Source organism: Schistocerca nitens, chromosome 5, assembly GCF_023898315.1.
Source record: "Schistocerca nitens isolate TAMUIC-IGC-003100 chromosome 5, iqSchNite1.1, whole genome shotgun sequence".
NCBI lineage: Eukaryota > Metazoa > Arthropoda > Insecta > Orthoptera > Acrididae > Schistocerca > Schistocerca nitens.
Genome location: NC_064618.1, coordinates 869246966 through 869264424, shown reverse-complemented (window position 1 = coordinate 869264424; position 17459 = coordinate 869246966). Strand labels below are relative to the sequence as shown.

The window sequence follows — 17459 nt, the reverse complement described above, 5'->3', positions numbered from 1 at the left end:
GTTCAGCTGAAAGCGTAGGCTGGAAGGCAGGCTGACCTGGCCTAATGATGTCCCGATCGTGGATAAATGGTCTCATGCGGCCCAAAACGAGGTTCAAAAATGTTCAAATGTGTGTGACATCTTATGGGACTTAACTGCTAAGGTCATCAGTCCCTAAGCTTACATACTACTTAACCCAAATTATCCTAAGGACACATACACACCCATGCCCGAGGGAGGACTCGAACCTCCGCCGGGACTAGCCGCACAGACCGTGACTGCAGCGCCTAAGACCGCTCGGGTAATCCCGCGCGGCCGAAATGAGGTGTTACAGCAACTTCCATAAGGTGGCAAGTAGTCTGACAGGACGGTAGTTAGCAGGTGGACTATTGTCAGGTTCCGGGATAGCTGTGATTCGCACGACCTTCCATGCACACAGAAAGTGGCCCTGTACCTCGTGTGGTAGCAGAACACGCCGCATTGTCTCCTGCAAGGCGCCGCCCCGTGTGTCTGCAGAGGGCGACGCCTGCCGGGACGGCTCCTCGGAGGGCAGGTGCCTGCGCGTGCGCCGCTGCGGGCCGGCGCTGTGGGCCATCCGGCGGGGGCGGCAGCCGCCCCCGCGCTGCGGCTTCTCCGGCCTCGAGGAGGTCGTCTGCTGCGCCGACGTCGCAGGCCGCGAGGGCGACGCCGCCGACCTCGCCGACGACGGCGGGCGCCGCGACGCCGACGCCGGAGCCGGCGCCAGCAACGACATCGCGGCGGACGACGGCGCCGACGCGGCCGCCACCGACCGGCCCAGCGCAGCAGGTAAACCCCCTCTCTCTCCCCCTGTCTTCTAGGCAAAGTGTACGGAGTGTGTCACCACTTCCTTTCTGTGTCAGCAAACATTCCATTCACTGCTGTTTGGGTGCGTAGACGAAACTGCTTCTTTTCCACCATATAACACTTACTAGCTAAGTAACCATTGTTTCCAAGTATGTATTTATTCCAATCTTCTCTACGTCCACCTCCCCCTTATAACTTTCTCTGTCCGTCTTCTCCTGCCTCATGTTAGTCCATCTGCTCCCTCCTCTCTCAGTCCATCTGCTTCCTCCCCCCTCTGACCATCTGCTTCTTCTTGTCTGTTCACCACCTCCTGTTCCCTGTAAGTCAATTTCCCCCTCCCCCTTCCATCCCCTCATCACCCCTCTAGCTGATCCAACCTCTCTTTCTCCATCTCTTCCTCTCCCTCTCTCTGTCCATCTCCTCCTCCATAGTTCTCTGTCTATCCCGTCCTCTTCCCTTCCTCTGTAAGTCTCCTTTCGTCCCCTCTCTCTATCCATCTCCTCCTCTTCTCTGTACATCTCCTTCTTCCCTCCCCCCACACTCTGTCCATCTCTTCCTCCTTCCTCTCTCTCTCTCTCCATCTCCTCATCTTTCTTTGCCTTATACACTTAATTTGAAGTATGGAACTGTGATTTATTACAGATATACGGAACGTAAATTATTTACAAATATGTCCAACCAGTATGGACTCAGATGCCTATCTTCAGCGGCCGTTCTTAAATTCATTGTCTAGGCAATGGATTATATAATCCAGATGCGCAAGGTCAAACCAAATTGTGTTAGCGTGAACATGTCATAGATACATCGCAGATGTATCCAATGATAGAGATTATACAATTCAACTACGTGTTCTGACAGTAGTTATATGTAATACATGAATTAACTGCTGTAAACTTGTTGAGTTCAACAAGTAACAGAATGTGGCAACGTCTACATAAGGCTGTACGTACTCTGCATGTACACATTAACGCTCGTATTATTTGTTCTTATTGTGTATAGCCAAATGAAGGAATAGAATGTTCATACAAAAAAAATTAAAATTGCTAAAAATATTGCTCTTTGTTCTCAGTAAGGGGCAGTGGTCTGGATTACTTGCGAATAAACATCTTTTTCGCAGCTTTTGTCGACTTCTGAATAGCAGCGACGCTTTTCAAACTTATACTAACTGCACAGCGTCAGATACACAAAACACTTAACACTGAATCCTGTCAATGAGAGAACGGTCCTCAATACACCACACGCAGCCACCCAAAACTATACTAGTAAGAACGAGAATTCTCACAAACGTATGTTTTACTTTATGTATGTGAACTGAATAATTACCCACGGTGATGGAGCACTTTATGTCAGATTTAAATTGACACCGGGTACTTACGCAACAAAATTTGAAACAGAATTAAATTATTTTCTCTCAATACTCGATACTGCTTTCGATATTATTTACTACTGTCTTGTTCCAGTATGTGTTCACTAAGGTTCTCTCTCCCTCGTTTACAGCCTGTGGTATCTACAAAAACCAGTGGAGCGGCCCAGACGACTACATCTTGGGCGGAAAAATGGCCGGTGTTGGAGAGTTTCCACACATGGTAAGTCTTCTAGGAGTAGAGATGCAAATTAGTGGTTCTGAAATATAGTGTGAGAGGGGAAAAAAGTTTAGATCTTCCTCCACGATCATATTATGAACCTGCATGGTGTATTAGGTTTTAGTGGATATTCGTAGGTCGCAATGAGATATGAAGCATACAATGTCATTTATCTTCCAGCATCGTGTGGATGACTGTGACAAGCGCTTATTGGTTGTAGTGTTGTTACACACCATTGAAACGCCCGCTAAATCCGCTGGTCGGAACAGGTAATAGGATTGTGGAAAGGGCCAACGGTTTAGGTCAGTTTCTACTTCTAATGGTCATTTATTGTAATTTAATAACCTTTAGAACCAAAGCGGCACATAGGCAAATCTTTACCAAATGCAACTCTTCCACGGTGAAAGGCCTCCAACAAGATGCCTCTTAACAAGATAAAAATCCAATTAAGATAACAATAAAATAATTCGAAACAACATACGCAAAGTGCAATACAAATGGCCGAGGGCCACAATTAAATTCCAAAATTTTAGAATATAGCACCATAGACCTTCAAGAGCAGAAGGCCAACAAGAAATGTTAAAAAAATAAAAAATCCAGTTAAGATAGCAATAAAATAATTTAAAGCCCAAAAAGCAACGTCTGCAAGGTGCAACACAAATGGCTGAGGGTCACAATTAAATTTCAAAACTTCAGAATGTATTACCATAGACCTTTAAAGGCAGAAGGCCAGCATATTTAACAACAAGAAATCTAAAAAAATCAACAAGATAAAAATCCATTTAAGATAGCAATAAAATAATTTAAAGAAGCGACATATGCAAAGTGCAATACCAATGGCTGAGAGATTGAAAGATAAATATAAATATTAATTTTGCAAAATTTTAAAAGAAAAAATAAATCACCATAAGCCTAAAATTTAAAATAGCTGACAACAGATAATTAAACACCGGTGGCACTCAGAGGGCCTCCAGGGAGGTCGGTATGCCACCGTTCACTTAGGTGAGACAGGTGGTGAGCCCAACTGTACTTGATCCGTCAGAACCCAACCAGGGGACAGCCACAGACCAACCGACACAACGACTTGCTTCCGGTCAATCAGTATATGAGAACTCAAACCGGAAATGTTACAGACGTGATAATCCACAATGGAGTATATATTAGCTATCAAAATTACACACTATGTTGGACAGCGACAACAGGTGAGGAAATGACGGTGCCTGAAATTACGTTAGTGGCCAGGGCAGGTAACCGGAACACTAACGGCCACTAGGCAGAAAATTCCACTGGTGCACTCAAATCCTAGTCGACCAAAATAGTTAATTGCTCCGCATGGCGGCTAAATCTCAGCAGTAGAACCACTCGGTGTTGCTCACCGGTAAACCTCCCCAACAGCAAACACCGAAGCGAACCATTACAACATGAATGGACGTGCCTTGGGTAGTTGAAACCACTACTCAACTTCGACGTCCTGGGTCGGTGAACCACGAAGCTCGTAGCGATCGGTCAGCTCCACACACGCTCCGACACTACGCATGGGCTGTCAGCACCCCAAACCGACTGCACCGGGCGGAGATAACTTCCCTCGTCCGCAACAACCGACCGACTCCCTCCACACCCCCTTGCCGGAAACTACATGCACCAAACCAAAGATGGTACATGGCGCAAATATTGATACACATCACTGCTGCCACACGTAGAAGGAAGAAGAACCACAACGTAACCGCGACAAGGGCGAGAAACCAAACACAGATAGACAGTGAAGTTCACGAAAACGAATAGTTGGGAGAGAACACGGGTCAACCATCACCGAAATTACACGAGGCCTGCAGAAACAAGTGAAAACCAGGAGGCCGCCGATCGAACGTCCTTATCCGACGGACACATCAGCACCAACTGCGTCATCCGCCCTAGCTGTAAGGGATGCCGCAAGGAAGTTTGGGGTCTTACTCAGGATGGTGATGCATGGTGTGGTGATAAGGAATAGAATGCCACCACTTGCCGTCCACTAAAAATGTGGGCGAAAATGTACATCAGCAGGCTCGAGCGAGCTGCCTGAGAACCGGCCGCGACAGAGCCAGTGCACGGGGCCGAACGAGTTGATTCAGAGGTTTCAACACTGGACGAAAAGATTAAGTTTAAACTGTCGACGAGGCTACCAGGTTCTCCGCACAGCTGGATGATTGCTTCAGCAACAGCGCGGAAGGTTCCCTTCTCTCATTTCGTCCGTTCCCAGCTACTGCTGTTTCCAGTTTCCTCGATGATGGAACGTTACACTCTAACCTTCCTACCTGCTTTTCGCTATTTATTGGCATTTTGACTCCTGTTGTGAAGCCGCGCGTTGTAGCCACTCGGTCTGCAGCGACCAGCCACGCGGTTCGAGCGGCTGCCCCCGTCGGAGGTTCGAGTACTCCCTCGGGCATGGGTGTGTGTGTCTTGTCCTTAGCGTTAGGTAGTTTAAGTTAGATTAAGTAGAGTGTAAGCCTAGGGACTGATGACCTCAGCAGTTTGGTCCCATAGGAACTTACCACATCCCGGCGGAGGTTCGAGTCCGCCCTCGGGCGTGGGTGTGTGTGTTTGTCCTTAGGATAATTTAGGTTAAGTAGCGTGTAAGCTTAGGGACTGATGACCTTAGTAGTTAAGTCCCATAGGTTTTCACACACATTTGAACCTTTTTTTTTTAACTTACCACAAATTTCCTAATTTTTACCTCTTCTGAGAGAGAAACTTGTATTCCTATAGGCCAGTCACGAATAGGAAAAGCTAGCCGACGAAGATAATGACTGGAAGAGAACTGTGCACTTGCACCTACCATTTTACAGACATTTTGCTTCAGCTATAGATGTGTGTAGTGTGGTAACTGACACGAGGTCATTTCGTCCACGCGTCTTGTGTAGCTGGTGGATCAGACTTTTTGACGGCTGTGGTGTGTTGCAGGCGGCGCTGGGCTACAACCTACCGGATACGGAGGGCCTCAGCTGGCTGTGCGGAGGGACCCTCATCAGCGACCGGTTCGTCCTCACCGCGGCCCACTGCTGCGCCAACAGGATCACGTGAGTAGCCTTCTCCGTACATCTATCAAAAAATGTAGAACACTGAACTGCACATGGGTTCAAATATCCACTCTTAAAAATTTTCGCTTACAAGTGCAGCACAAACCGTTTTCTCCGTGCATATTGTTCCTGTGATATACATCTGATTTTCTAAAAAAAATTTCACATAACTATACCTCTTATATTATTTATACCGTCTCTAAATAAGTGGTCCACTGAACGTACTTTTCAGATACTGCTTAGAATTTTGAACTTTAGTAATGTATCAAACAGAGGCATTTCCAAATCGCACTTCATTTTCTGGAGCAAAGCAAGTATAAAAAACTGCTTACGCAAATGAATTTGATTAAACTTAACATATTCTCACTGAAACTGCAAGATCGTCCACGAATATGAGCGTATTATATGATTATATAATTACTGCTTCTCTGTCGTAGCAAGTATTCTTCGAGTTACACTGCGCACGGAGCTATTGTAATATATCTGTGGATAACCAAATGCGATTTCCAAGAAGAAACCACGATGGTTGTGTGCCACAGCAAAGAAGCGTCCGCCGTTGCGTGTACATTAAACAGGAAACGGATGCAAAACTTTTGTAGAAGGGTACAGAAACTACACGTTGGTTTGTGAGCAACTACAAGATATGTGTGGTGAAGGACAAATCTGTACCTTCGTTCACTCGTGACACCAGCCTCAAAATAGCCGAGGCACGGTTTAGGAGCGCATTGGCACCTATCGTTGAAGGCATCTGCAGCAGTACATCTCAGTTCAGAGGCACGTAACAGAGCGTTCCTTCAGCGTCGCCCTGTAACAAGAACCAGGCGAATAATTCCGAATCCATCCGGAAATTCTCACTCTGGTAGCAACTCGCTCCGTTAAATTACTCCAGAATTATATACAAATTTCCTCACGAACGATATTGTCTCGTGCGACTGCTACGGTCGCAGGTTCGAATCCTGCTTCGGGCATGGATGTGTGTGATGTCCTTAGGTTAGTTAGGTTTAAGTAGTTCTAAGTTCTAGGGGACTGATAACCACAGCAGTTGAGTCCCATAGTGCTCAGAGCCATTTGAACCATTTTTGATATTGTCTCCAGCTACTCTTCTACTTGTAACAGCATCAAAACATTTTCTAATCAGCACTGCAAATCTCTCTTAGTTATGCACTATGTGCTGCATATGTATATCAATCGAGAATAAACGTATCCATTCACAAATCTACTGTGGAAATTACTGTAAATGGCATGGGAGATCGTATTTATTTTTCTATTGTTCTCAGATACAGCATGCCAAAATTGAAAGTTTCTGTCTCCATGTGAGGTTTTAATTTTTCCTCACGTTTCCATGTGAGCAATTCGTGAGACATTGAAGATCGTGCGTAGATCCTGCCTAGGAAACCAGTTTCTAATTTTCTAAATACTGGATTTCCGCGTAACACTTGGCATCCTTCTTCCTTGAACAGGTGAGATATTTCAGAATTCCACTCACACTCCTGTGAAGCTTTCTTTCTATGTGTCTTCTCTGTAGGTAAGATGGTAGAATACTTGTGACCACTTAATTGAGCATTGATCGTTCGCTTATTTCGCAAGCGATCATCTTATACGTACTGTTGTTCCCGCTATAGTAGCCTATCAACAATCTCATCTACAACAGAGCCTGCTCGATCGCTCCACTTCATACCCATGCTTATTGTAAAAGACAGGTGTTTTCAGGCCATGGCTATTTTCAACCGAGACTCGTTGACCTATCGCCAAAACCAACATTTCATCAAACGAACAATTTTACATTTGACTGAAATGAGAGTTACCTGTATTGCCTTGGGATGATACATTGCTATCATCTTATCGGATATTACATGTTATATAGTATTCGCGAGAAGTCTGAGACTTCAGCTAACCGGATTCGATTTCTATGAATAAGTAACATGGACAGCACTGGAAGCAATACACTTCCTTAGCATAGAAGAAATTATTTCATGGTCTGTCGATGTCTCTGCATCCGGCTTTCTGTCTGTAATTTCTCAATCCAAACCTGGCTACACATCACGCATTGTGTTACTTGCTCGAGAACTTTTCTGGACCCTACGTAGCTACATCACGGTTCTCCGAAAGTCATGGGTGAAGGACACGTTTTTGTTTTTATATCATCCGGAAACTTGATATTGTTGCCACTGGATAACTATATAGGGAAGAATTTTCGAATAGGTCAAAGAAAACCGGTCATATACTTCAAAACTTGACAGTAACACTTAGAGTGTATGATTCTCCTTCTTGGTAGAAAAATATAATTATAAATGAAAATCACTATACCTACTGCGTGTGTTCTACAGGATTAAGTTATTCAGGTTAACCGGTTTTCGGCTTGCAAGGTCATCATCGTCGAAGAACTTACACTGTTTGTAAATAACGCTGGAAGGGATGTTACACATCTAGACTGAGGCACGAACACAAAGTAATATTGTCTTTGACATGCACTGGTAATGCAATTAAAAACGTAAAAAGGTGAACAGTAAATAAATTTAAAGGGAGCAAACCAGGAGAAACACTATCACTAAATTCGATAAACAGTGCCTTTATAATAATTTCAATTAAATTAACAATTCCAATAAAATAAAATTAGTACTCGACAAGAGTACCTGACAAGAGTAGAAGTCAGTAATGATAATGAACTGAGGCTGGTGGACTTCGCTTGTGGAAAGGAGATGATCAAAAAGGGTCATAGAATGACAGGAAAGACATTAAGAAGTGCAGTTCGGGTTCGCAGATGGAGTTTCAAGAAACCAGATAGACCCTGTAACTGTATATAAACGGCACACGTCAGACAATATGGAAGTTAGCAGCGGTAGATGAGCAGACGAAGACACCAATTATTACTTAACGTGCATCAGATGTAGGCAAAAGATAGATCTTACAAGAAACGAAAAAGAGTAGGGGAAAAGCGAAACAATGTAGAAAGTCTACGACTTGAAGAAAAGTGGGAAGAAAAGAGGAAGGAATTAGCAGAGATTTTGGACGCAAGAAAGGACATAGGGGAGGAGAGGTATGTGAAAAGTAAGTGGGAGATACTGAGAACAGTTATCAATGAGAGGTATTATAGCCTATATGAAAAGCACAAAGAAAAAGAGTGAAAGATAGAACTGACAGTTGTAAGAACAAAATAAATGGAGTAAATAGGCAATCACAATTAAGTAATTAAGTGAAATAAATGAAAGAACATAGAGGGATAGAGAGGAACAGACAGTGTGCAAAGCGTTGGAAAAAGGATGGGAATTAAGTGAAGGTTATAAAAGAAGAATTACTGAGCTGTGTTTGGTCATCAGGACTGTGGGCCAGATGTTTATTGATTTCCAGAACTTCCAACAGGCAAAGTCTTTTGCCTTTGTTTGCCAAGTAGGGAACATGGGACTGTGTCTGGTAGCTGTGGTACTCACTCGGTACGTGCTCAGAAAATGTGGATTAAGAATTTGCAACCCCTAACTGCATTCGTGTTCAGCCAACCTAGTTGCCATATCTGTACCTGTTGACCACCATAAAACTTGTCACAGTCAGAGCAAGCAATACTGTATAACACATCACTGGCTGTTAAATGGGTCATATCTTTGCTAGTGAAAATACACGGGGGTGTGGTCCTCCTCACACAGTAGGAAATACTGTAATAGCAGAACTTCAGCGTTTTTGCCACACTCTGTGGTACCTGTGCTAGGTATAGGATTCTACACCACATTCTGCAGACAGTGGAAGGAGCATAGAAGAGAGATATAATTTTCAGTTTCTGTTTCCTATGTAAGATGTGGTCGATCTAGGCATGATTGTAGCCAGCGGTCGAGGAAATAATTTCTATTATGCTAATGATGGAAGCTGATGGAATGGATTAAAATTTGCGTCATGGCCAGGATTTGAATCCCAGTCTACTGCTTACTTGGCAGGTATAATAGCCCTTACACCACCACACCTGCATGAACTAACCTTGTCCAAAGCCATCCCTAACTTCAGTTCACATCTTCACCTTATTTTCTGCTGTTAGCTACAGTGCTACGGTGGTGTAACGGCTGGCATACCTGCCTCATAAGCAAGAAGACCTGCATTCAAATTCCGGCCATGGCACAAATTTTAATTCAGTTCTTAAGCTTCCATTATTATAGTAGATAAAGATGAGGCTCAAATGTCTCGAGGAAAATTTAATTATATCAATTTTTAATAAGTCTAGCCCTGATTTGAAATCTTATTCGGACATGGGAATAGATATAAGACGGTGCACTGTTGAGTGGAACGCTGCACGTTTGTGTGTTACTGGAGGTTGCCAGCAAGAAGGTACTCCGGTACTCGGAAGTGAAGCGACCATTGCAGAGTGTGGCTGCGTGTTACAGGGGCAGACCGGTGAGCGTGCGGCTCGGGACGCTGAGTCCCAGCTCGGGGGCGGCCGGCGGCGACTCCGACTACGGCGTCTCGCGGGTCATCCTGCACCCCGGCTACAGCCGGCGCCAGCGCTACCACGACATTGCGCTGCTGGAGCTGGACAGGAGGGTCGACTTGGGCGGCGCCGTCTTCCCTGCCTGCCTGGAAACGAGCCCCGCAGACGGCGCCGACTTCCTCGCCACAGGCTGGGGGGCCACGAACGCTGCCGGTAGGAGCTCTGCTGCTGCTTACCGTGCTGCGTCCGCTTCAGCCAGCTGTTCGTTGGCATAGTTAGCAATTTTCCCATCGATTTTCAAAGTTGCCTATCGTGTACCTCTAGTATGCTGAGGGAGACGTCCTAACAGCGTGTCGGACCTTCATTTCCTCGCGTAGTTCAGTAGCTCCACGTGGCATGGACACAACAACGCGTTGGAAGTCCCCTGCAGCAATATTGAACCATGCTGCCTTTATATACATCCATAATCTGCGAAGGTGTTTCCGTTACGGGATTTTATGCACGAACTGACCTCTCGATAGTGTCCCGAAAATGTTCGATGGGATTCATGTCAGGTAATCTGGATGGCCAAATTATTCGCGCAATCTGTCCAGAGCGTTCTTCAAACAAATCGCCAGCAATTCAGGCTCGGTGACATGGCGCATTCTCGTCCATAAAAATTCCGTGGCTCTTTCGGAAGATGAAGTCGATGAATAACTGAGAATGGTCTCCAAGCAGGTGAATACAACCAGAAACCAGTGCACTCCACGTAAACACAGCCTTCACCATTATGGAGCTACCGTCCACTTGCACAGTGCCTGGTCGACAACTTGGTGACCACGTCGGGCCTGTGCCACACTCGAAGCCTACCATCAGTTCTTACCAACTGACATTAGGATTCATTTGACCAGGACACCGTTTGCCAGTCGTCTAGCGTCCAATCTACATGGTCACGAACCCGAGAGAAGTGCTGCAGCCGATGTTGTGCTGTTAGAAAATGCACTCGCATCGGTCGTCTGCTGCTATAACCCATTAACGTAAATATCACTACATTGCCGTAATGGATATGTTCATGATATGACCCACATTAATTTCTCCGGTTACTTCATCAAGTGTTGCTTGTCTGTTGGCACAGACAACTCTACATAAACGCCGCTGCTCTCGATCGCTAAGTGAAGACCGTCGGCCACTGCCTTAATATCGGGTAATCCCACGTGTTTGGTGTTTTCGCCACACTCTTGATAGTGAGGATCTCGGAATACTGAATTCCCTAACGATTTCAGAAATGGGTATCGCATGAGTCTAGCTCCAACTATCACTCCGCGTTCAAAGTCTGGTAACTTTCGTCGTGCGGCCACAATCACGTCGAAAACCTTTCCACTTCCACATGAACCACCTGAGCACAACTGACAACTCCAATCCACTGCCCTTTTATGCCTTGTGTAACCATACTACCGCCATATATATATATATATATATATATATATATATATATATATATATATATGTGTGTGTGTGTGTGTGTGTGTGTGTGTGTGTGTGTGTGTGTGTAGATCGCTATCCTACGACTTTTTTCACCTCAGTGTATCAACTTCAACCTGACGATTACCATTTTCTTCATTTAACCCAGTATTTTCAAATGTTGATTTGGTTCATTAGGTATACCGCATACGTAATGACCAAAATATTTGTCCTTGTGATCGCGTCAGTTCATACATATTCTGTGGAAAGCAGGTGTGATGACGTTCACAGCGACACAGTATCGTTTTATATGCAGACTATCCTCACCATTGTCGATTTCATTACAGACGAAGCACAAGCTTGGACAAGGAGGGAACGGGAAAGTAATTGGGACATTCCCTTTTCAGAAGATCGATTCCGTCATTTGCGATTCAGCGAAACCGCGGAAAACAAAACTGTTTGGTCGTACAGAGAAATGAACCACAGTCCTCTCGAGAGCTCGTTCCAGACAGTAGTTGAACAGCTGCGCTCAGTACTCCTGGATGTGATGTATCCAGATTCTAAACGTCTTCAGCGAGTATTATCGCAGTGATTCGACGAGTAAGATATTCCTATGCATTACTCTAATTATGGAAACATATGAGTTAGTGTTCCAACACCTCGACGGCTGTATATACACGGTAAACAAATTTTTCGCGACAGCCTTCCTTGCCGTTAGTCTTGCGCAGCGTGACGTAGTTTGTGTAACATCAGATATCATAACTGATGACGTATCGTTCAAGCAAAAATTAGAATATAATGTGGTCCTAGGCTCTCTTAAAAGAAATTTGTTTGACTTGAATGTGTACTGAAGGTTTTATTTGCTACAGAAAGTTGTATAAGCCACCACAATGTGAACAGTTTTGTGCCATTGTTTAACCCCAGGAGGAGCCTTGACATTGGTCAAATTTTCAAACGGCAGGGCCATTTTGATTGCGTTTTGGAGCCCTATAACTGCACTGCTGGGGTTAAGTGAACTGTGTCACGACCTGTTCACAACGGAGAACACTGCAGTGCCATCAACTCTAAAAAAAAAAAAAAAAAAAAAAAAAAATAGCTTTCATGAGCCTTGCTTTTCTTTTACTCTGGCAAGTACTGCTGCAGCACTTCTGCAGATATTCAAGAATTTTTTGTTTCACATGCAGATACGCTCGTTTTCAGTGACGTCAAAAACAAAAAAAAACAAAAAAAAATCACAACAGCAATAAGGAATGTGCGAGTTAAACGAAAGTTGGTAGACGTGTTTCTGCATCGGAGAGAGGACCTCTATCCAAATTTTGCGCTAATCGCGTGAGAGTGGTGCTAATAGCGCCAGTATGAGGACGAAAATCAGGTTTGCTTTAAATATACGTTGTAACGGTCTTGAGCGTTAGTTACCTTTGAAACTGGACGTGGTGAGCTGACGTTAGTCAAGAATGCGTTTAAGGTGACAAAGATGCCTGTATCAACACCTCGCTTAGTTTGAACGAGGTCGCGTAATGGGGATACTAGATGTTGGATCTTACTTGTGCGATAGCGTAGAAAGGCACTGTACTCGGCTGCTGGCAGCGGTCGCCATGACAATGTACGTTCCAGGAAGACTGGACTCCGGACGGCCAGGTGGCACGACCGAGAGGGAATACGATCATGTCCAGCGTACGGTTCTGGAGCGTCGTGCTTCACCTGCAGCAGCGATTTCAGCTGTAGTTGGCACCACAGGGACAGGCTGAAGGAGTGTTGTGTTTCCTGATGATAGCTGGTTCTGTCTTAGTGGCAGTGTTGGTTAGAAGAAGGTCAGTTGAAGATCTGGAACCAAACTGTCGCGTTGCTAGACACTCTGGACCTACACCTGATGACGGCAGAGAGGACTATCGCGGATATCTGACCGAAACTTGTACTTGAGTCTGGTGATTCGACCTACTGTGCTGCCATTCATGAACAGTATTCCGAGGGGTGTTTTCCAACAGAATAACGCTAGCTTACATACCACAGGTCTAAGCCAACATGATCTACAGCGTGTCGACCTGTTGCCTCGGCCTGCTCGAGCACAGGATTTGTCTCCAGTGGAGCACATATGGGGCATCATCTGACGACAACTCCAATATCATCTACAAAAAACTTTAACCGTAACTGTACTGAGCGAACAAGTGCAACGAGCATGAAACTCCATCCCAGAAACTGACATGCGGCACCTGTACAACGTAACGCGTGCACGTCTGCATGCTCGAATTCAACATTCTGGTGATTACACCGGTTATTAATGCACCGGAATTTCATATTTGCAATTGCTTATCAAGCGCTTATATTAACCTGTGATCTTGCAATGTTAAACACTTAAATATATTACATAAACAAATGTATTCCCGAAATTCCATTACTCTCCATTAATTATTTTTCGATATTGCAATTTTTTCCGTCACCGTATTATTAACGGCTGCTTTTCGTCGATATTGAAATAGAGCAAATGTCAAAACTTTTGAAAAGCTGCTGCTGTCATATCTCATTATATATGTATAAAATTCAAGTTACAACTTCAGTTTTAGGAAGTTGAAGATTCATGCGTCTGTATCTTGGCTCTCATTTTCAGGAACGCGAGCCAGCTCGGTGCTTATGAAGACTACAATATCTCCATTCCCATTATCAGACTGCCAAAACGCTTACAAGGATAGATTCCCAAGAGGACTGAATTCGTCGGTAATTTGTGCCGGAGATCCGCAAGGAAAAACGGATACCTGCGTTGTAAGTGTTAAAAATAGAATTTTCGCATCAAACATAATTACTTACCTATGCTCAGTAGTTCTATTTATTTACAGATTTCAGAGAAATATCCAATTACAGCTTATTGTCATAAAGTCAAAACATAGTAGCAATAAGGAGCTAATCCATGCCATTGTTGGCAATAAAGTATTGTCTGTTCTTGTTTCAGGGCGACTCCGGCGGTCCTCTGGTGAGGGGAAACAAAGCGCCCTACACCGTGGTCGGAATCACTAGCTTAGGGCCAAAGCCGTGTGGCGGCTCCGTGCCCAGTATCTACACTCGCGTCTCCAGCTACGTGGGGTGGCTGGAAAAACTCGTCTGGCCCTAAAGGCGAACGGCTAACAGCACAGCTATCTCGGGGATACTTAGGAACTATCTTCATGGCAGTTAGCACATAACTGTGATTAATGTGAGGCTCGTAGTGGACGCATCACTGATCAATGAACAGCATGCGACAAATGAAGTTCACACACGTACACACACACACACACACACACACAGACACAAATACACATCCACACGCACACGTAAGCGCACTCATCCCCAACCATAAAATACATTAAAACTCAAGCAGCAATTATTATTAACGAAGTAGCTATGTAACATAGCTACATGGTTTTCGTGTAAACAGAAACTAGTCATTTTTGTAAAAGGACTTTAATTTATTATCCAAGAGCTGTGATATTTATTTATAGGTAATGTTACTCTCTGGAAACCAGTTTAAAGGAAAGGAGAAAAATATTAATCTATTAGTTCCTTGTGTCATTAAAATCCCCCACGGTGACTGTGACCACAAAGTCACTCTCGGAGTAACTCTCAAGGAACACTGTATTTTATTTCCTGTCTCTGTGTACAGTACTTATTTATTATAAACATTATAATAAAATATTTTATACAATAATTGTGATTCTTTTTTATGATAACGTAGACCCGTGAGTGAGACGTCGGAGGAATACAAGTGGACGTCACACTAACTTTCCTGCATGTCACTACCCAAAACTATACAGCTGTTTGTCTATCTTAGTGTGGAATCTCCCGTCACACCTTTTCTACGAGTATGTGGTTCTACAAAGCAACTATGATTCGTAGAGGACTGTGGAAAGCGTAGCCGTATCGTCCACTTACTTCTCTCTCGCCATGCTCAGCTACATAAATTACAACACGCTGCACATACACTCATCTACACTAAAAAGCTTCACTTAATAGGCAGTATGCACATTCGGCTAAAACCTGCTCGTACAACTTCTGTGTTGAACGTTAGCTTGCGAGGCAATGAAATGCGAGGGTTTGAAACGAATCACAAGCAACATTTTTCAGCTCTCGGTCTTGCACATCGTTTAACGTTAATGTTCATTTCAGCAAGATGTTCATATCCATTTAGGCAAATGTGTCCTGATGTACGCCTAGAAGCAAATCAGAGTCACTTCAACGCTTTGAATACACAGAGCGAAAACACAAAATACTGCGATACGTAGAATATGCAAACGTAAATAACTCCAGGAACGAAAATGGCTCTTCATCCAAGTGCAAACGTGCAAGAAGAAAGAAATATTTTATTGGTTGCTAAACAAGTTCGCTCTATCTCCTGTTATGTGTTGTATTTTCAAGACTGTAAATAAATCTTAACTTCAGTTGGTGCTAAAAGAAGATACTTTCACCATACAACCATGGCTGCGAAAAGGTTTGCCTCCCGTATCACGTGGATGTAATTTGGTGGGCATGTCGGATGGTGAGACTACCAATTTAGTGTCATACAAGAAAGGGTAGTTCTGGAAAGTAAAATAAACACAAACTGATCTCCAAAATCTCTTAACCGTTTTATCTCAAATTTTAAATTATGACCCACAAATCATTCACAAGAACATATATAATAATTTTTTTTAAAACAAGAATGTACAGGTTTTCTGTTAAAACTGACTGCAAGAGAAAGAACTCTCTGGTGTAAAAATGTGTAGTTGCGTTTTCTTTGTCGCAGGCAGTTTTAATTAACTATGATAGCGGAGCACTTAAACTATTAGACAAATTGATCCTCCCATATACAGGGTGTAAATTTTAAGTTGACAGACCAGATTAATTCGAAAAATAAGCTTCACACGAAAAAATGTATAGAATCCAAAGTTGATTACTTTCGAGGGCGAATCTGCTGGTGCTAAAATTAGTCCGCCAGCCCAGTTCCGTGTGGGTGGGTGGGTAGGGGGGGGGATGGAGGCAACTTTAAAATTTCAAATGGGAACTCCCATTTTTTTATTGCAGAATCAGATTCTACATAAAAAACTATGTACATTTTGACTTAAACATTTGTTTTGAATTTTGGTAGTTGGCGCTGTAATTCAAGAAAATCCATGTTCTCATTTTTGCATGGAAAATGGTTATGGATAAAGAAAAAATACTTATTTACTTCGTAAAGTTTAATTCGCTAAAACTAAAACTCTCCCTCTCTCCTCACAGGGTGGGGTTTGAGAGAGAGGAATTAGAGTTTTACAAATGCTGACCCAAATTTTCCACGCAATAATTATAACATGGACATGGAAGAATCTGATTCTGCAATAAAAAATGGGGGTTCCCATTTGAAATTTTAAAGTTGCCTTCCACCCCACCCACAGGGGGCTGGGGTGGCGGGCTAATTTTAGCACCATCAGATGTCCCCCTCGAAAGTAATCAGCTTTGGATTCTACACATTTTTTCGTGTGAAGCTTATTTTTCGAGTTAATCTGGTTTGTCAACTTAAAATTTACACCCTGTGTATTGTTTTCCATTACACATTTCTTTGAACATAGAATGTGTACACAAAAATTTCCTGTTTTGTTTTCTTCCTTGCAGGCGATTTTCGCAGACAGTATGAAAATTGAATTTATGGCCTCTCCGCTTATGATTAGGGTCTACTACAGAATCTGAATTTGCAGTATCAGTAAACGTGGCTCAAGGTCAGAGAGATAGAGGGGGTGGGGGAGGCGAAGCGGAGATGGACAGAGGGGTGGGAGGAAATGGACAAAGCGGAAAGGAGGAGATGGACAGAGAGAGGGGACCAGAGGAAATGGAGAGCAAGGGGGAGGAGAAGAGGAGGAGATGGACAGAGTGGGAAGAAGATTACGGTGTATATCCAAATTCCCATTCATGTTACAAATCTGCGCTTTTCTTTCTTTTCTATTTAACCAGATTGAGCCACAGCATTTCGTGGTCAGGTACAGCTAGTTCTTGTTAAAAACATACAAATGCAAGCCAGTTTTCTCACAAAGAATGGGATTTAACCAGCTTACAATTTTTGGTTAAAGTGCGACAAGCCACTTGCTTGCTGTAGGTCAAGTAAAAGTATATCAGACAGATGTAGAAAAAGAAGTGAAAAATCGATTTATCGTTCAGTCCATAGAGAGATTGATAATCGGAGAAACAGAGATG

The 17459-nt window shown here is 43.7% G+C and overlaps 1 protein-coding gene across 1 annotated transcript; it reads left to right on the top strand.

Annotated features, from left to right (window-relative positions):
• The first annotated feature begins 745 nt into the window (after positions 1–745).
• LOC126260130 (serine protease persephone-like) lies at positions 746–14899 on the top strand. Its single transcript, XM_049957375.1, has 6 exons — positions 746–786; positions 2302–2390; positions 5325–5440; positions 9805–10061; positions 13894–14045; positions 14233–14899. The coding sequence occupies exons 2-6, from the start codon at positions 2361–2363 to the stop codon at positions 14389–14391; spliced, it is 714 nt and encodes a 237-aa protein (XP_049813332.1). The 5' UTR covers positions 746–786; positions 2302–2360; the 3' UTR covers positions 14392–14899.
• The last annotated feature ends 2560 nt before the right edge of the window (positions 14900–17459 follow it).

Coding starts and splice junctions, on each gene's coding strand:
- LOC126260130 (XM_049957375.1), top strand. CDS start 2,361: ATGGCCGGTGTTGGAGAGTTTCCACACATG. Junction 2,391..5,324: donor TTGGAGAGTTTCCACACATG/GTAAGTCTTCTA, acceptor GGTGTGTTGCAG/GCGGCGCTGGGCTACAACCT. Junction 5,441..9,804: donor TGCTGCGCCAACAGGATCAC/GTGAGTAGCCTT, acceptor TGCGTGTTACAG/GGGCAGACCGGTGAGCGTGC.